The following is a 20,589-nucleotide window of genomic DNA, read 5'->3' as shown; positions in this document are numbered from 1 at the left end:
AGCGCTACTCTCTTTCCTGAAGGCAGCTACTGTTTGTATTATTGTATCTTGGCGCCTGAAGGCAACATTCCAGTGCTATATCACTGGGGTGAAAAGATTTTGACAAAAAACTGGGTCATCCCACAAACAGTGAAGTAGAACTACAATTTTGTATCGAGGCACAGAATTACTTAAGGGCACTCAGACACAGAGAAAGCACAATGAGGTACTAAGGGGAATTAAATGCAACTTATACACACATAATCATCTGCGTTATCTGCAAAGATTACATACATTGGCTGCTAATTATTTATGCAATGGAAAACCCATACGTACCTCCCTCAGTTTTGTGAACCCTCTCTGAAAAATGTGGCTAGGTGCTAAGTACACTGAAATTTGATGTGACAGATGGTGAAAAACAAGCACTAGCAAAGCCAGAAGGTCTCGCCTTTGCAAGCAAGAGCTGTTGGTTTTGCCAATATGATATAGCCGTGTTGTACACTACTTGGCAGCTGTTCTGCATGGCTTAAAGTGGCGTAAAGGAGAGTGGAGTGTAATTAAGCAGAGCGTCATGGAGTAGGGTGGGATGTTATAGAGTGGCACGGAGAGGCGTGGAGTGGCACAGAGTTGAGGGGAGTGACAATGCTGTGGACTGTAGTGGAGTGGAAGGGGGTAGAGTGTTGTGGAGTTGAGTAGAGTAGGGTGTTATAGAGTGGCACAGAGTTGAGGGGAGTGACAATGCTGTGGATTGTTGTGGAGTGGAAGGGGGTAGAGTGTTGTGGAGTTGAGTGGAGTAGAGTAGGGTGTTGTAGGGTGGAGTAACAGAGTGTTGTTGAGTGATATAGAGTAGAGCAGAGTGCCATAGAGGGTGTTGTAGAGTAGACTACAGCACTGTAGAGTGGTGTGGAGCAGAGCAGACTGTAGTAGAGTGGACTGGCACAGAGTGTCAGAGTGGAGCGGCATGGACTGGAAGGACGCAGAGGGGAGTACTAGAGTGGCGTAGAGTGGAGTAGTGTTGTAAAATAGAGTGGCACAGAGGGAGTTATGCAGAGCATCGTAGAGTGGAGTAGTGTTGTAGATGAGTGGCATAGAGTGGAGTATATTGTCAGAGTGGAACAGAGTTTTATGGAGCACAGAGTCAGAGTGCAGTGTTGCAGAGTGGTCTAGAGTGAGGCGGCGTACAGTGGTGCGGAGTAGGTTGGCATAGAGCGCACTGGGCTTGAGTAAACGGGTATAGGGTGAAGTGGAGTGGTGCTGGATAGAGTGCAGAGGTGCTGTTGATGCAGTGGCACGGAGTAGCATAGAGTGCTGTTGTGCAGAGCAGATTACAGTTGTGTGGAGTGCACTGGCGTAGAGATGAGTGGTGCAGAGTAGAGTGAAGTGGCATAGAGTGAAGCAGTGCAACGTGGTGCAGAGTTTAGTGGCAGAGAGTGCGGTCTTGCAGAGTAGAGTGCCTCAGAGTGAAGTGATGTAGAGAGCACTAGCCTAAAGTGCATGGCATAGTGCTGCAGGGGAGAGTGCTGTAGAGAGCAGAGGCATACAGTACAGTGATGCAGAGTGGAATAGAGTGGTGCAGTGTAGTGTACTGGTGTGCAATGGCAATGGTGTAGAGTGCACTGGCCTAGAATGCACTGGTGCAGGGGAGAGTGCTGTAGAGAGCAGTGGCATGCAGTACAGTGGTGCAGAGTATAACAGTGGCGTAAAGTGTAGCGACGTAGAGCGCAATGGTGTAAAGTGGCAGTAGTGTGCACTGGCATAAAGTGTTGCAGAGAGGAGTATAGTGGCATAGAGTGCAGTGGTGCAAAGTAGTTGGTAGAGCGCAGTGGTGTAGAATCTAGTAGTTTTGAGTAAAGAGGTGTAGGTACACTGGATAGAGAGCAGTGGTTTAGAGTAGAGTGGCATAGATCGCAGTGGCGTAGAGTGGAGCAGCACACAGTAGAGTGGCATAGAGTACAGTGGTGCAGAGTAGATTGTTTCAGAGTGAAGTGCTGAAGAGTGGAGTGGTACAGGGGAGAATGGAGTGGCTGACAGTAGTGGTGCAGAGTGCACTGGTATAGAGTTGAGTGGTGTAGAGTTAAGTAGATTGTAGTGCTGTAGAGTGCAGTGGCAAGAAATGCAGTGGTGCATAGCAGAGTGGCATAGATTACAGTAGTGCAGAGTAGAGTACTGAGGTGTAGAGTAAAGCGGCACAGAATGCAGTGGTATACAGTAGATTAGAGTGGTGTAGAGTGCAGTGGTAGAGTGGCATAGAGTAGAGTGGTCCAGTGGCATAGAGTGGCACAGGGAGGAGTGGCACAAAAGTACAGTGTTGCAGAGTAAAGCGTTGTAGAGTGCAGTGGCACAGAGTAGCGTGTTGTGGAGTGCAGTGGCACAGAGTGCAGTGGCGTAAAGATAAAGGAAATTGTATCTTTGTGTCCTGTAAAAAATTCATACAGAAGCAGTAATTTGTTTTCAATATGTCCTCGATGCCAGATTGTTCTTGTGCATCTGCACTTGTTGCACAAATAGAAAGGGTGACATATAGGTGTAAGTGCAAAAGGTAGGGGCAGGAGAAAGATGCCTGATGAAGTGTTATGAAATATTACTGATGTGAGTTTGTTGTCGTTTCGAAAGAAGACACTGGCGTAGATTAGAGGTGATAATGCGAGTAAGTCAAATCTATTTCCACAAAAAAAGTGCTCTCTGGGAGAGGTAGTGTGTCCTGGGTTGTAGTGGTATTAATTAAATATGCAGATATAATTTACTGCGGAACAAATGATTATTGTATGTTGATCTTATTTTTGGCATACGGTGTTACTGCAAGTAGGATATTTAATGCAATTAAGGAGAACTTAGTAATGTTGTATAGGCCAGGGCTGAGAAAGTAATAAAAAGCGAGAGACCCGTTTGTGTTGTTTATGTGATTTAATAAGTGAAAGACGGGGCTGAAAAGCATACATTATTAACTGCTGTCTGTGGAGAAAGGGCATGAAAGATGCAGTGTAACTGCTAGAGCGTTCAGGGAGGTTTAAGCAGATACAGTGCTGGGCAAAGTGTTACAAGAAGCAAAAGGCAGATTGTGAAGCTTTGAATTTGGAAAGGCAGAGGAAGAGGAGCTTGGGGGTGCTTACGCCTGTGGATGAGTGGAGGAGGGATTCTCAGAGCGTCTCTAGGACTGTGGTGTCTCTTTGTGCTTTATGCATAAATTTGCAAGTCGTAACATTAACCTTCCTGCTACTTGCAAACAGAGGAGTGAAACTACCGTCCAGGAACCAATAGACTTGCTGCCTGAATGGAAGTTAGGCCTTTGTAGAAAAAAGGGGGAAGGGAGAGAGGGGTGAAGTGAGTCTTGAGACAGAAGAGGACTATGAAGATGGGTGAAATTATGTTAGAGTCTATGTTCACTGTGTTTGTGTTGGGAATGGTGCCACTGTACCTGCTGCACCATCGTTATGTCTGCTCTGGTGAATGTAGTTCAGAATGATCGATAAAAAGAGAGGCGTGCTGTTGGTGTGTGTCCCAAAGCAAGTGATAAGTTGTGGTGTTAGTAAACAATAGCCATAATTTGTATTTTAACATTGAGCTACGGTCAAAATTTATATTCTGGTGCAGGCAGTGTGTGGTATAATCCTACTGCAAGTAAAGGAATTGTGTCTTTTGCCTGTTTAAAATACAAACTGAAGCTTCAGCACAGGTTTAATGTTTCTATGAGTTCCTATTGTCCTGGTGTCACTGTACATGCTGTTTAAAAATAAAGTAATCCTCTAGAAGTGCGTGTTCAAAGATAGGGAAGGAAGAACCGAGTGGAGGTGCTTAGAAGAGCAGTAATGGGATGTTGTTGTTTGTGAAGAACAACTTTGCCTTTTTGCCTGTGATGAACTTGTCCCAGTGTAATTTTAAAACACTGGGACACGTTTAGCAGCGCCTGCACTATTGTCCGCTTTCATTATAAGCAGCATCATGCAGGCGGAGGGTTTATTTTTTATTTTTTTCACCTCCAGCTCGGACAAAGATAAAGGCCGAAGTTAAGGGGCCATCAGGCCTCCTTTTCGTCCAACCGGATCCAAACTGGGCACAGTCTGGAGGCTCACACTTAGATGCAAATGGAAGGGAGGGGAAAAAAAGGCTCACAGCTTGTCACCTCACAGGTGCTTAAGAGAGGTAGCTTTTGACTTTGTTTAGTCCCTATTTATAAGAGAAATGCATGCATTGTATAAATGCCAGATGTGTTGGTCTGTCCCAGTATTTGCACAAATAATGTCAATACCACCATTTTTTTTATAGCACTACTCAGCCAAGTGCATGGTGTCAGAGCACTTTAACATACATATTACACATTGACAATAAATCATGTAAGTATGTACATCAATGTACAAGATGTTTGTAGCATAAAACAGTGAGGGTTAACAAGGTGTAGGAGTCACATATCCTTCAGAGCTCACAGTGCTATATTAGAAGGTTTACAATTTATTAACTTGAAGTAACAGAAGCACCTCTGTGTTAAAATCAGTAATCCCTTACCCATCTAGGTAAAATAAAAATCTGTCATCCACATGTTACATGATGTGCTAAATAAGGTTTATGTTACAGGAGGGGCACAGGTGGACTTCATAGGGGGCGTAATTTCAATTCCTCGGTCCTTAAATGTTCCCACCTTGAAGTCAGCGAAAGCAAACTCTAAGCTCCCTCTGAAGACACAGCTTGACATTTGACCCCTGAAGCAAGTTTGTGGAAGAATACAGTAAACAAGTTTTAGGCAACAGGAGGGACAAACTCAAGTTGGACAGCCTAAAGCAAATAAAGCCAGCAAATAAAAAAACCAGAATATGTGAGTTATAAACCACGAAGCCAGTGGTAAGCCACAGATCAAATGTATTCCTTGGTCAACTTTCTGAACATCCCCAAGATGTCTTTAGCAACCAGACAGATGCACTGTCTGGTAGGCAGCGACCTCACCAGCAATGCCACAGGAAATCTTGGATGGCTGGTCACACCCTATAGGGGACCAAAAATAAGTATTAGTACTCACCGGTCCTTGACCTGTAACAGGTAGCAAACTAGACAGTAGCCAGCACAACTTTGTACAAAGTTGCGCTGAGCAGTCAGGAAAGCTTCGGTGGTATAGTTGCCATGCTCTTGAAGGAAGTAGTCCAGCAGCAACAGCTGAGATTGCTTCTTCACTTGATGGATAGAGACAGCGTTGACAATGGGCTCAATCATGCCGCTGTCGGAGGAGATAACCAGGATTTTGTATGGTTTGATCCACAGGGGAACACGTTCCTGCTCCCAGATTATCTAGAAGAAAGCAGACATATTAAGAATCAGTTTTTGCACAGGTTGAAACTTCTATCAGGTTTGAAAAGAGAATAGGCATGATGGCAAGGCAAAAGGCAGTACTGGTTCTGGGGTACTGAGAAAGCCATTGTGTTACTGACATTCACATTTCTAACCTAAACTCTCCTAAGGTCAGACAACACCCACAGCACTGGAACCAACATGCACACTTTCCTAAGCTAGCTGGTTTTAGGTGAATAATAGGACAATACTTACTTACCTGTCAGCTACAAAGTTTCTATTGCATCCAACCTTTGTGAATTCTTTACATCCTGCGATATTCTACAGTAGAAAACTAGGTATTCTGATGATTCTCCTATCTGAGGTGTCGAAGGGCAGCAGAGATGCACAGAGAGGCATTAGGGCCACCTTAAGAGGAGTCAACCTGGCTTTGTGTGCTTACTTTTATGCAAATGTTTGTTACCACTGTGAAAGCCCACTTAGAGAAGTGAAGATAAATCTGCAAAGGATAAAGTATCTGCAACCAAGCCTTGTTACCAAATCATAAGCACACATTTTTGGGACTTTCATCTCACAGCCAAGAAGAACTAAGGCCAGTTTTTGTTTACATTCTTTAGGCAAATATTTTGAAAGGAAGTCCTGTAGCATAGCTCTATTTTACAAAGCCTTTTTTACTTTTATCTTCAAATCTAAACAAAACTTTTTCAGGACATTTTCAGTAACGATTTACTTGTTTGTATGGTTCTCAAAACAAGCACACACAGACTGGATGCAGCCTGAGAGAAGCACCAAATATGGACTCACTGCCTGTGTGCTTAAGAGTATTTCTTTGGATTTTCGTAATCATTCAATGATGAAAACAAAACAATCAGACAAATGTCTGCAGAGAAGAAGCCTATTTGGGTATTTATGAAAGACTGCAGTAGTTGTGTGCAAAAAAGAATGTTATTTAAGTGTGTTAATCCTTCTGGTGGATAATGTATCTACCTCCAGAATACTCACAAACTTGATATTCACAGGCATCAGCCTGGAGTTGTAAATGTTTCCACAGCTTGCCACTGCCAGCAGGTGGTGTCTGGACATTTCAGGCCCGGCAAGCGACACCACAGTTTCATCATTAGAGCCAGAAAGTGCCCACCCTGGCACACCAATATCTGTTCCTCATCCATTTTTTCCATGGCATTATAGGCAAAGATATGGAAATAACAATGAATTTGAGGCAGTGCAGCAATCTACACTGGAACGTTTTTAATGTTGGCTATGACCAATCTTCAAAATAGAGAGGTAAGCTGGATCAGTGAGGAATTTGTGGATTCCTAAAATGTCCACCAAAAAGATCATTACAGAAGGTAAATAACTTTTTCTTCTAATGGATAATTCTACTTGACAATTTCTCACTAGATAGAGCTATCCCAAACTTTAACCACTTTCCTGGTGTTGAGTCTGAAGGAGTGGTCAAATGAGGAAAACCTGGATCACAGTGTGTGCAAAATTGTCATTCCGTCTCACCTCAGAATCCAAACAATAATGCTTGGCAAGAGCGTGAAGGAAAGACCATGTTGCACTACAACATATCTCAGCTACAGCAACACCCCTGGGGAGTGCTGAGGTGGAACACTTTGGTGGAATGAGAACGGATTGCTTCTAGTGCTTCCTTTTTGGAAGGGTGTGGCACATATTGATGCAGAGGTTTAGCCAGCAGGACAGAGCCCTTTTCTGGCCTGTCGTGACTCCTTGAAACCTGCATACTTGATAAAACAGCAGGTCGTCAGACCTGATCTTCTTGGTGCATTCAATATAAAAACGAACCGCTTTCTTGGCGGCCAGTCAGTATAACCACTCCTCCTCAGTGGGTGAGATAGGGAGTAAAATGTAGGAAGTGAAATTAATTTATTGAGATGTAAAAAGATCACCACCTTTGGTTGGAAAATCATTTCAGTTATGACAACAAATTTGTCCTGGAAGAAGCATGTGAAAGGCAAGCGAACGCTCAGTGCTTTCAAACGACTGATGCACCTAACCAAATTAACTCCTACAGTAAAAACTAATATGAGTATTGAACAGGCACAACTGACCACAGATGAAAGCCAAAACCAGGTTCAAATCATATTGAGGCATCAGTGGGGCATGAGTCAATCCTTTAAAAAACCAGCTCATGATGGGAAATTTGATGAGACGGTTGGTCTGTAAGGCAGAGCAATGCCAACAAGGCTGCAATGTATCTCTTGTCAGTGTCCACCGTGCAGTCCATTTGGGAAAGTGCAAAAAAAGAAAAAAAGGGGGCCTCTGGCAGGCTAGCCTACAAGGGATCCCCATTCTGCCACACACAGTAGGTGACAAACCACCTCCACCTTCCAGAGTAAACTATCTTGGTGGAAGGAAGACAAGCTCTGAGAGGTAGACAGAGTCAAGAGTGCAGGGAGCAGGCAAGATGTCTGCATACTGCACCTATCCCGGCCAGTCCTGGCGAACGAAGATGACTTGAGCCTAAGCCTTATGAATCAGAACATGAGGAGTTAAGAGCATGGGAGGAAACGCTTGGTGAAGTGAAAAGCTCCACCTCAACCAAAATGCTTCTCCCAAGGCTCTCTGCAACAGCTACTGGAGGCATTACGTGAGTGGCAGAGGTGTCTACTCAAAGGCTGCACCACAGGGCAAAGATGCACTGGAACACCTCTTTTAGGAGACTCCATTTGTGACATGTAAGAGGATTCTAAATGTGGCTGTTGGCCCTTGTTTTTAGACAACTGGTCAGATGGTTTGCGACTAGCAAGATCGCATGCTGGGGTTCCCAAGCCCAGCGCCTCAGTGCTTCTCAACAAAGAAAGTGAGACACCCACTCATCCCGGTTTGCCAATCTGCAGTCATATTATCTGCCAAGATCTGGACAGATTCTGCAAAGGGATGGAAGAAAGGCTTTGAGTGCTAGCCAAACCAACTTCATTTCAAGCAGGCTGGTGTGGAGACCCGAAGGCCTCTGCTCTCCTGTTCCTCTAAGTGAGCATCCCACTGCAGTCACATCTGGCAAGGGGTAGAAGACCATCCCTTGGAAAAGATGTTCTTCCACTTGCGACCAAATTCTGCCACAGTGTTTCTTACATCATGATGAAGACAGACAGATCTTCCACAGGCTGGAACCACAGACTGCAAAGGCACCAGAAAGAACACTCACATGCCAGAATGCATACATGACTGAGGATGCAGGAAGCCTAGAATGTGAAGAACCATCAGGAATAGAATTCAATCTCTCTCCCAAAACATCTGAGTTACATCTGGAATGTTCTAGTTTCTACAGGGAGGAGGGAAAGTTCAAAATGATGTCGCCAGTACTGCCTGAATAAACAGGAGGCATTGGGAGAACTCCTGGTGAGACATGGGCTAATTGATGGAAATCCCAAGTTAAACAGGAGGGAACCTCTGGTCAGCAAGAGTTGTAACACCATCTGGTGCCAGTCGGATTTGAGCAGTCAGTCGACTAAGACAGCAAATACAGAGATCTCAAACTTCCCAGATGAGGTGCAACCACCACCACCACGTTGATAAAGACACTCTGAATAACATTAATGCCCACTTCTCAGATCATAGCTTATAATATCCGTTGTATTTATTTTGTACTAGTTGATAGAGGGCAACACTTGTAGCAAATAAATCTTTGCATTAATGCATAAACATAAAACTGTCATTACAGTGTTTTAGCTGTTAGAAGAGGAGTCACAAAATAGGTTTGTTGATCAGAAACCTCCAAATAAGCAAAAGCAGCGGTAGCGAGGGATATGGTATATTAGTTATGCTAAGTTGATGTGTTTTAAACTACACTGACACACTTTTCAGAAACTATTCCGACAAAATGAACTTTAGAATTGTTACCTCTGGAGCAGTATTTGCATTATGGATGCTTGAAGTTGAGAAGTCAGAGAATTTGCAACTTCTAATTTTTTTTAAATTTTTTTTTAAACTTAGCAAGGTGACATAATCTTTGCTCACCAATTTACAACAAGCGTCTTTGGCAAACGCCACTTACCCTCCGCTGCAAAATCTGCTAATGAGGCATATATTCCTATCACACTGCGCCAGACCATTTTTTAATTGTACTTCAACTGAAGTAACAACTTTCTTACTGCTTAAAACAGCCAAGAGACCTTAGCTCTTTGGCAAAAATCATTGGGTGGGTGTTTTAAAATTACATCCCTAAGGTTCCTCATGCCACAAGTCTTTCTTTAATTGGATGACAACCTTTAGAGAAGGTAATTACTCTATATCAAAAGCAGTTTCTAATGGATGTGGATAACATTCTGTCCATGAACTGGGTGTGGATATACGAGGAACATGGAAATAAATCATTGATTGGAGCCAAAATTGAGATCCACATCATTTGGGGGTGGAGGTGTATTGTTTTGGGTACTTTCAACTGATCACATAAATAGGAGCACTTATGATCAAGAAATGTCAAAGAATCAAAACTAGATTTCCATGAATTTGAAGAAATTAACCACTTCACCCCAGCCCTGAAACGCCTCACTGCCTTCCAGTGGGACCAAAATTATATTTAAGGTTATTTGCCTTGTCTTTCTAACCTACACAGCAAACGCCCACAACATTCACAAAAGTTCATCCTTCACTACAATCATGCACACCTATATTCGTAGGCTGGTCAACGGCAAGGCAGCTGTGAATGCAATCAAACTTCAACCACTGGAAACAGAGGAAAAACAATGGTTGTCTAAAGCCCTGGAATACTTCGAACCCAACTAGTAGGAATGACATCCAAAGATCAACATGTAAATGTGTCAACCTGATTTTTTCTAGGTTAGATTACTTTAACAGCCAGTATTTGTAAATGTTAGCATATGTAAGTATTAAGCTACATATAATTCAAAATGTTGTATTATGTGCCATCATGCACCTTCAGAAAATCAACAAGGTCTCCTCTGAATACCGTACTTGCACTGGTTTGGACTTGAAGAGGGCTTGTCAAGAGCAAAAACACTTACCTGTAACTGTTTGAGGACTTGGAAAGCTAGCAGCTCTTGACGGAGGTCATCCCCACATTTCACAATCACAGAGAGGAGCCGCCAATTAGGAAAGTGTCCATAAGGAGAACCTTCTCGGATCCGCCTGTACAGAAAGAAAAATGCCAAAATTTAGTGCGACAGGGCCTGCAAAATCCAGAAAGATGTGTCTAGGAAAAAATGTCATGAGCCATCATCAATGTAATTGTTAGCCAGAGAAACCTGGTGAGATCTTCTATAACCATTTTTCTCATTGATAAATATAATAATATATATCAATAGCATAGAGATTTTGATATGGTTACTCAGAACAGAAATACCAAAGAGTGATTCAATAAATTACCTTTTGCACATCTACTCTTTCTTTCTCAAATTCAAGAGGTATAACTCCGACTACTGAGTCCCGGAAGAGGAGACCCAAAACTCTATTTTGATATACAGCACCTACCGGACTTTCTCCTGCCACGGTTCCTTCAGAGCCACTGCGGATGGATCATCAGGATCTCTTCGGAACGTTGTTGGCGCATGCGCAAGGTTCTCGGACAAACGTCGTCTAAATGGGTAAAGCACAATAAAAAACAGAACAAAAATAATGAACAAGTGGGTACTGTTCATGTGTACTCTGTCTTTTATCAATCTAACGCACTAGGTCACTAATGAGAATAGTTATTTTCTTCATCTTGTGTTCCTTTTAGGCTGTAAACGAGTACTTCACATTTCTGCAGCAAACGTACCCCCTTCAGTCTGAAAACCCTAGGGCAAGGGAAACTCTCACTGTTGCAGGTTTCTCCTCTGTAAACTCTATGGTTTGCTTTTTCTTCTAACAGTGGCCATGTGGAGGCATTGCTGTCATATCTTCTATTAGGACTAATTCCAGTTTGCCAGACAGAACAAAATAAAATACACACACACACATATACATATATACACCCACTCACAAGTATAAATACATAAACACACAAGCATATGCATGCTATCGAAGCCAGTCATGGCCAGCAGATGAGGCATTATTAATTTGTTTATTTTTACTCTGTGCTGGATAGCACTGCCACAGTCACTGCATTCATGTAGAGTTCACTGCTTTAACACTAGGCCACTATGGAGAAGTCAATCCCCGTCACCGGAGGCCATAGGGAGTGTCCATTAGCATGCCCTTAAAGGTACTCCTGACTCATCATACAAGCTGCTTCAGACACAACCCTAAGCAAAATTAAGGTTTAGGTCACCAGTGTTTATGGCCAACTCAGTGCCTCCCTTGTCTGTCCTGTTTTTTTAAAGAGAGAAACAGGATGCCTTGTGGTAGCTGTAAGAATGGCTTTCAGTCATTGACATGGGCAGGTGTCACATGTGAGGTTGAGCTCTCACCTTATATCTCCAGCAGCGATGAAGACAGGCTCTTTGCTTTCCTGGCTGGTGATGCTGTCCACGGAAAACTGTGAAATATTGTCACAGCTGTTGGTGTGGATCTCGGGCAGCTGCACAGAAAAAAAGGGTTTGGTTCCAACATATAAAACAGGTAGGTTTGTGCAGCATAGGAGTGGACTCTTCCATAACAAACATTAGGAGTTTAATAGAACAAAAAACACATGGACCACAAGAATGAGTGGCCTTCATTTGAAAGGTTCAAAGCCGACTCTCAAAGACCAGACGAAATTCCGGAGAGTAAAATACTAAACGGGAAGTGCCTGAATTTGCCCTTCTAAGTCACTGGTAACACTAAGAGCACCCTTTGATAATTATCATGCTTGTGTGTGCCACTGCACAAGTAAACTCATCCGACACAAATCTGTCCAACCCTGCATAAAAACAGAATAGCCGCACTGCATGGCCACTATTGTTACACTAGACAGCAAGTCGTCCAAGAAGCATTTTGAACGCATCAGTGAGGTAACCTAAACCCTGAAACCTAAAACCTAAGCACATGAAATAGTAGGTACACTTCTGGGCAAACTTGAGCAGCCTCAGGAAAAACAAAAAATGTTGTGGAAATACACTTGAGCAAACATTTTTAAGCCATTGCCACCACCTACGATAACACTCACCATAATTTTCTGCTTCTTCTGCCATTCCACTTATCTGACGTAGATTGCATGTGGCCTAGCTATTGAGGCCAGTCTATTTATGCAGTCTCAAAGTGGAGTGTTTTGAATAAGATTGGTCTTCTAGAATGGCAGAGTTGGGTTAAAAATGAAAGCCAATGCTGTGCTGGTTTGCAGGAGCTGGGAAGCAGAGGCAAATCATTCCCATCATGTTTTTGATCTCTGGCGAGCTCTCCCAAGCTGTTACCTCCTGCTCAGTATCTAAAGAGTTACTGCAAGCTACGCTTCACTGACCAGGCTAGTAAAACCGGTCTCGTCCCAAATAAGTGATGATGGTTCACATCGAACTGTAAACAGATTTTATTGACCACACAAAAAGAATGGACATCACAGGGCATGGGAGCAAACCCAACAAAAAAAACGGATTCTTCAAAACTTTCCTATATACCACACACCTGTCCAACCACACAAAATTACTTAACATAAATCTCTTTGCTCCACCCTTTGCTTATTAGCAGTGATTGAAGTCATGATAAGAGCACTCATTCTGGTCATCACGAACATGAAAACACTACTTGTGTAGGCAACAACAGACTTCATCATTCTTCCAACCAATCAAATTCAAAGATGTAACATGCTGCAGGCCACTATGCAATTCAGCACCCCATTAGATGTATGAAGTGCTACACAAATGCAACTATAATACAATTCAATAGGGTCGGAATGCACATTGGCTTCCTTGTTTTTTCAGGTGGTGGGGATATGGCCAAGAGATCTGGGTCATACAAACAATTTGGCCTGAGATGGGCTAGGGTGAATACAATTCACCCGTTCTGAGACATGATTCATCAAATGTGGGATGGGTTTCTGCCTACATCCTAGAGTTTAGTGAAAATCACAGATAGTAATTCAACAGGTACCATCTATGGTTGGTCTTCCAGGGTTAATTTTAAGTAGATCGTAATGGAGTCCTTATTCCCTAATGTAAGGGAAACACAGTCTTGTCTACCCTTGTTAATGTGGATTATAAAAATTTTCATGCAGTGACGGAATCTAAAAAAGGGTCTACAAATATACACGTTTTTAACAATAATCAATTGATGATTGAGCTAATGAAAAGCCAGCATAAATACTTGTACCAATCTATTACTTTCCTAAACAGAATCACAATCTGTTCACCTGCTCCACCAAGTTGTGGAAATCATCACAATGGACAACATCGCTCACTGTATTCCAACACATATGTATGTCTATTACACAAAATACACCAAGACAGAAAAGAATCCACTCATATAAATGATAACAAAATTGTTGAGAACTTATAGACATTTCGGTGCTCCATCAGCGTTTTCGGATAACTACCCTATTCAGGTCAAATCAAGTATTTGACATAAATCTTTAATCATTTAACATCCATAGCAAGAGATGTTTGGAACACCACCGTGCACATGGACCAACCTGTAACTTAATACGTATGCTGATATTGGATGAGTATCTTCCTATTTGAAGATGTATTGTTTTTGATTTACTACAGAACTGACCAACATAGAATAAAGTTATCTCTTTAATTAACCTTTTTTTATCGAAACTAGGATAAACAAAAAATGATGCAAATGCTAGCCCACTTGTGTTCATTAAGGCTGAAGCAACAATTGGCATCACTTTTTTAAACACATGGGGTTAAAATACAGTTCACTGTACATGGGTTATGTTGATGTACTGGAGGACTGCACCCTCGAGCTGCCTCAATCAGTTGGCCTCGCAGAGGCTGGCTGGTGAAAAGGGTGGGAGGAGACATACCATATGTTTTTTTGGTCCTGCTGTAATTAAGAACCATTTTCTAAAGCTAGCCAGGCTCTTTGTCTCAAAAGTTCTTGTTCATGAAGCAGACTATTTTAAATCTGAGCCCTGACCCAAAACAGTAGCGGTAAGTATGATCAAGACACTTTTTGGCCTCTACACTGAGGTTCCACTATGCTCAATAAAAGGAATCCTTAACCCCAGCACTGCTCATTCTCCCCTCCCACACACAATCACCTCCATCTTCCTCAGCATCAACTAGCATCCTTACCACCTCTTCAGCCAGATATATACAGCCAGCCACTCATTCTTCTACTGCACATAACTGGCTCAAAGTCCGCATTTGATACATTTTAGACTCCCCGCCTCCGGGACTGGCCAGAGTATGATTAGCCTGGTGTTCAATGGAAGTGCAGTTTGACCTCTTTTGCTCTCTAGCTTATGGAAGACTTTCACGTTGATTGAGAAGGTTAGTTGGGAATACTGTACTATATATGCTATAATGTACTACACATACTTCTGTTATGTTCTCTTTTCATTCAAGAAAATGGATACAAAATGTGAAAAAAACGGAAGAAAAAAAAAGACAAAAAAAAAAACTTTAAACCTTCTCATAGACACCTTACAATTTCAGTATCTGACTCCATCCTTCTCCAGAATGATCACTGCAACACCTTAATGATGTTTTTAAAGGTTTTACTCCTAATTCTCTCACGTTGTTTGCAGGTCAGACTCAAAATATTTCATGCTCACCTCCACCTGGAGTTCCCCAATGTCATCCACAGACCATGCTTCATCATCATTGTCATAGTTGGGAACTGTAGTAAAGCTGCTGGCCCTCTGCTCATGGGTTATCCCGCAGTCCAGAAGGTTTTCCACAGAGCGTGTGCTCATGATGCGATTCTCTGGAATACGGACAGGTACCACAGAGGTCTCGAAGTTTTCACATTCAAGTACTTCGACGTACACCAGATATGGAGCCTGGAGGAATAGGAAATTGTGTTTAGAGCAAGGGGTGGAAAATCTATAAAAAAATGTTTAAAAAGTGTCAATTTTCAACTTTAGAACTTCATCAGTCCACACAAACTATGACCCATCTAGTTTACTAATTCTCCTCCTGATTCATGGCAGATTCTTATTCTGCTTCAGGACTGCTGTTTAACTTGCAGTCTGTGGCTTGTTTGAGTTCCACCGTCAATTACATTATGTAGGACAAATTTTATATGGCGGAGAAGCACCAATTACTTGGTGCCCTAGCGCTTTTCTCTGCAGACGTGTATTCCATCACTGTGGGTTTGCCCAGAAAAATGTTGTCCATGACACTGGCGGTGGACAGAACAGGCCCAATATAGTGAGAATTGGGTTGTGTTGGATGCTAGCCTTCCCTCGGAGTATGTTCGAAGGGGAGGGGAATCTTTGTAACCAGGCAGATAAACCCAATGTGGAGGTTAGGGATTGTCTCTCGTGGTTGTATGCCAGATGGGTCATGGGTGATTTGTCCTCCATATAAACCGTCAGTTGTGTTGGTCAGCCTTTTTGTGTCTTGCTTTTCATTATGCAGTGTGTACGTTTCTTCGTGAATGTATCGTTTCTAGGAAGTCAATGCATGCTTTTTAGTTAAACATCTGTGGAGAATACCTCCCTTTGGTAAAATCCACAGATGAAAATGCATGACATTAATAGGCAGTATGCCCACTGACAGAGTCTACATCCCTGAAATAGTGGCCTACTAATGGGAGGGAATGTGAAAGGGTGTTTCCAGGGTTAACGGCATAATCAACACCCAAATTGTAGCTCTCATGCTTTATATATGACCTTCCTAAAGTGTTGCCACCGCATTCCCAGAATGCTAGGGACCAAAGGACAAGTGTCAAGCATAGTAACACAGGTTTGTGAGAGACAATAACTTGGTGTAGTTTTGATAAGCAAAACAGCCCCTCATGCATGCAGTGCAAGAACTCCATTGAAGGTAGAATGATACATTAAGCAGTTAACAGCATGAAGAGGGTAATTCTCCTCTGGGTGGAGCTATAGCCCATTATATGTATAGAGAGGTGCCAACAATAAGTCAACAGACAGCTACACTGGTCAAGCTTCACCTAAAAATACTGAGTAGTTACTCAACTGTTATACTTGTGGCAATTAGGTCGGCTTACATAGCAGACTTTTTGTTATTCTTAAGCAGAACTGGGCAAGTCTCAAGAGCTAGCACGCAGAACCATTTGGTTAAACAAAGCATACATGGATATTGTTGCAGCTGCTCAGGCTGGTTGAGTGAATTTATGAGAACTTAGGGGAGAATATTTGCTGAAAATTTCATCTAGTCAAATGAGCACAATTTCAGTTTGCATATTTCCTTGACATTCTGAGGAAGCCACTGCATCTTATAAAAAAAATGTTTTGTGTGCAGCAAAAACAAATGGAATATGTTACTGCAAACTGTGATAGGAAATGCACTGTTTGGCGACAGTTTGTGTGCATTCAAGATGAAAATATTTTGCCAAGTAGCAATTCTCAGACAACTACTTGTTTTCACGGACTTAACGGCAAAGTTGGGGCTCGACTGCAAATCACAGAAGCCATCTCTATTCATGGATAACGTTCTCTGGCTGCAGATTTGTATGTGTCTCAAGGCTGCCTCAGTGTTGGGCAATGACGCCTATCTTAGGTCAAGAAGAGCTACCTGTCTCTGTAAGTGGTGCCATTTCAAGACTTACATACTTCAAGGTTGTCAGTACAGCCCAGACCAAAAGATTACTTTCTCCTGGTTAGACTTTTCATCCTAGGCGTGGTCTCCCTTACCTTTTTGCCTCTGTTTCCCAGGTGATGTGTGCAGGACTCTGATTTTGCTGTTTTTGTTACTCTGGGCACTTTACCACTGCTAACCAGTGCTAAAGTGCAAGTGCTCCTTTACAAAATGTGTATGTAATTGGCTTATCCATGAGTGGCATATTTGATGTATTAGTAAGTCCCTAGTCCAGTGCACTAGAGGTGCCCAGGGCCTGTAAATCAAATGCTACCAGTGGGCCTGCAGCACTAAGTAGCTCTGTAATCATGTCTCAGACCTGCCACTGCAGTGTTGAGTGTGCAGTTTTAACTGTAAATTCGACTTGGCAAGTGTACCCACTTGCCGGGCTAAACCTTCCCTTTTCTTACATATAAGACACCACTAAGGTAGGCCCTAAGTAGCCCCAAGGGCAGGGTACAGTGTATGGTTAAGGTAGGACATATAGTAATGTGGTTTATATGTCCTAACAGTGAAATATTGCTAAATTCGTTTTTCACTGTTGCAAGGCCTGTCCCTCTCATAGGTTAACATGGGGGCTACCTTTAAATCTGATTAAAGTGTAGATTCCCTTTAGGAGCGCATGGACATGTGGAGTTTGGGGTCTCTGAGCTCACAATTTAAAAATACATCTTTTAGTAAAGTTGATTTTGAGATTGTGTGTCCGAAAATGCCACTTTTAGAAAGTGAGCATTTTCTTGCTTTACCATTTCTGTGACTCTGCCTGTTTGTGGATTCCCTGTCTGGGTCAGTTTGACAGTTGGGCTGGTTGCACCTCACACTAGACAGTGACACAAAGGGAGCTGGAGTGTAGCCTGCATATCCTGATGAGCCATCTGTGCTAGGAGGGAGGGGAGGAGTGGTCACTCACACCTGAAAGGGCTGTGCCTGCCCTCACATAATGCAGTCTCCAACCCCACTGGTGAGTGTCTGAGGCCTGGCAGGATTTCACATCCAAAGGAGACTTTACTTTGAAGTAGGCCTACCGCAAAGGAGAAATTTGGTATCAGAAGGGCACTCAAAGCCACAGACAAACACTTCTGGAAACAAGAGGAACCTCTGCCTGGAGAAGAGCTGAAGAGCTGAGGAAAAAGAGCTACCCTGCCTGTGACTGTGCTTTCTGGAGCTATCCTGCAGTTGTTGCTTCTGCCAGAGTAAGAGGGCAAAGACTGGACTTTGTGTGCCTTCCATCTTGAGAAGAAATCTCCAAGGGCTTGATTTAGAGCTTGCCTCCTGTTGTTTGAAGTCTCAGGGACAGCAAAGACTTCCCTCTACCAGCACCTGGAGTCTCTGGAGAGACTCCTACGCTGCCGCCCTGTGGTGCCCATCCAGTTCCTGGGACCCTGAAAGGAGAGGTTGGCAGCCTAAGAGGAGGAAATCCACACACAGGATGCTGTGTGGGGAAAAGATCGACGTGACTCCGATCTGCGGCTGAAGAAATAATGCGCCGCCTGCTCCGCGGCTAAAAATCGACGATTGCCGGAAGCGTGACCGAAGAATCGACACAAGGAGCTGGAAAAACGACGCGCAACATCGCTGACAGAGGCTGGGAGATCGCAACCCGCGCCGCATGGTTATTGAATCCTCGTGCGGCTGGATTTCCGACGTAAGTACCGCTGGGCGTGTAAAAACAACACAAGGTACATTTTCACGCTAACAGTGTTAGGGTGTGTTTTAAACTACATAAAGACTCTTTTTGCTTTTTAATTGATAACTTGACTTGTGTATTGTGGATTTTTGTTGTTTTGGTCTTGTTTTGTTTATATAAATATTTCCTATTTTTCTAGATCTGTGTTGAGTCATTTTGTAGTGTTTTCATTGAGTTACTGTGTGTGCTGTTACAAATACTTTACACCTAGCACTCTGAAGTTAAGCCTACTGCTCTGTCAAACTACCAAGGGGATAAGCAGGGGGTAGCTGAGGGTGATTCTCTTTTACCCTGACTAGAGTGAGGGTCCTTGCTTGAACAGGGGGTAACCTGACTGTCAACCAAAGACCCCATTTCTAACACTCCTCATGTGGACACTAAAGTGTCCCTGGAAGGTGCAGGGCTGTGCGTGATGTGGACAAGGGTAATGGGGCATTTGGCGTGGCAGAGCTTTTACTATTCTGTACAACCAGAGGACAGGAAATGGAAACTATTACCTGGCTGGATGAAACTTGTGCTTATGCTGTCTTTTTCTACTTATAAGAATGAACAATATCTTGGACGCAGTGCATAGCAGCAGACGTTTACAGCCTATCTGTTCAAATTACTTTATGTAACTAGGGCTACAAATACAGGAGCCATATGATGTCAATTCAGGGTAGGTATCGGACTCCATTAATAACCCATCCAGCACAAACACATGCAGAAGACCTGGGGATTCTGGAACAGACAAGCCTGTGCCTTGCAACACGGCAGGCAAAACCTGCATCCCATGAACTGCAGTAGCTGCAATTAAAGTTCTCAAGTCATAAATAAACATTGTTAATGACTACTGTACACAAATCCCTATTGCAATAGCTATTTTACCTGGGATTCATGTCTCTAAAGATTTCTAGATGCCTGTCTAACAGAGCTGCCCATATTTACAGAGAATATACCCACAGTGCTTCCATAAAATACAACACCTGGGTTAAACGTGCAGCGTGAGGCTAGGAAATATATACAAAGAATAATGATGAAGCTATAAATATTTGCAATCAGTTATAATAAGTCAATATGAGATCCTTCTCCTGTTACTCCACCTTTAACCCAAACCTCTAAAGGTCATCTCAAGCTTCCCCTGCACAGTACATGACAAGCCACAGTGACATGCATTATCCCAATCCTTTGTAATCCCAGTGTGTGTACATTTTCCATTGAACTTGGTGGTAGAAAGCCCCTGCCTGATGGAGATAATCTTCTCAGTTTCCAAGCGGATTAGAGCCTGCTCAGACAAGACCTACCTTGTCCTTGGAGTTCAGCACCACGGCTTGGGTGTGGGGCACTCGTACAACATGATGATCGAAGGCAGCAGTCGGCAGCCAGACACGGGCCGGAAGCTTATGGTTCAGCAATGACAGCTCGGAGATGAGCCGCTGGGTCTTCTGCTCCTTGGTGGGCAGAGTGGCTAACCGCTTCCCGATCGCCATCATCGACTTGATGAACTCCCGTTCAGGAGCCAAGCGCACGGGCTGCAAGTGTGGAAAGGAACGCAAACAGTTAGCTAACTGCAGACTGCGCAAGTGGCCATCACAGACACTTCTACAGTTCATTACAATGACTTCAGGCACATGCTCAGCATTTCTGCAGGAGCCATCCTTGAAGATCATAACCATCCTTGGCTAAGGAATAGATTTTCATTTTTTATTGCTCTCACAATAAAGTGGTGCTTCCTTACATGCGCCACCCCACTGTTACTCTTGTCCTTATCCGTCTACTTCAGAACAGGCCCAAAACGGTAAGGAAAAGTAAACACTTGATTTAGAGGTCGACAAGAATATTCCCACCTAGTCTCCAAACATGTTTGGGAACAACAAAAAGTAGGCTTTGGGCATCAAAATCACGCAGGAAACTATGAAACATCACACCGAGAAAATCAACACAGGTTACTGCCTTTGAATTTTTAAACCACACAGAAACATCCAAATCTCAACAGTTAGGAACTTGAATAATTTGCACTCAAAAGTACATTTTAGTAAGGAATTTCTGGGCATCCTAAATTCCTAGACTACATTA

At 43.1% G+C, this 20,589-nt stretch overlaps 1 protein-coding gene across 2 annotated transcripts in view; it reads right to left on the bottom strand.

Annotated features, from left to right (window-relative positions):
- Positions 1-20,589, bottom strand: part of PI4KB (phosphatidylinositol 4-kinase beta) — a 130,324-nt gene that overhangs the window by 21,383 nt on the left and 88,352 nt on the right. For both annotated transcript variants that reach the window (XM_069218354.1, XM_069218353.1), the window contains 6 exons: positions 19,818-20,045; positions 14,855-15,082; positions 11,628-11,737; positions 10,711-10,815; positions 10,245-10,368; positions 4,988-5,253 (listed from right to left, as the gene is read on the bottom strand). In XM_069218354.1, coding sequence (XP_069074455.1) covers positions 4,988-5,253; positions 10,245-10,368; positions 10,711-10,815; positions 11,628-11,737; positions 14,855-15,082; positions 19,818-20,045 — 1,061 coding nt within the window. The remainder of the gene's footprint in view (positions 1-4,987; positions 5,254-10,244; positions 10,369-10,710; positions 10,816-11,627; positions 11,738-14,854; positions 15,083-19,817; positions 20,046-20,589) is intronic.

The sequence above is a fragment of the Pleurodeles waltl genome, chromosome 12 (assembly GCF_031143425.1).
Source record: "Pleurodeles waltl isolate 20211129_DDA chromosome 12, aPleWal1.hap1.20221129, whole genome shotgun sequence".
Taxonomy (NCBI): domain Eukaryota; kingdom Metazoa; phylum Chordata; class Amphibia; order Caudata; family Salamandridae; genus Pleurodeles; species Pleurodeles waltl.
Note: the sequence above shows the minus strand (reverse complement) of the source record. Positions and strands in the feature narration are given on the sequence as shown.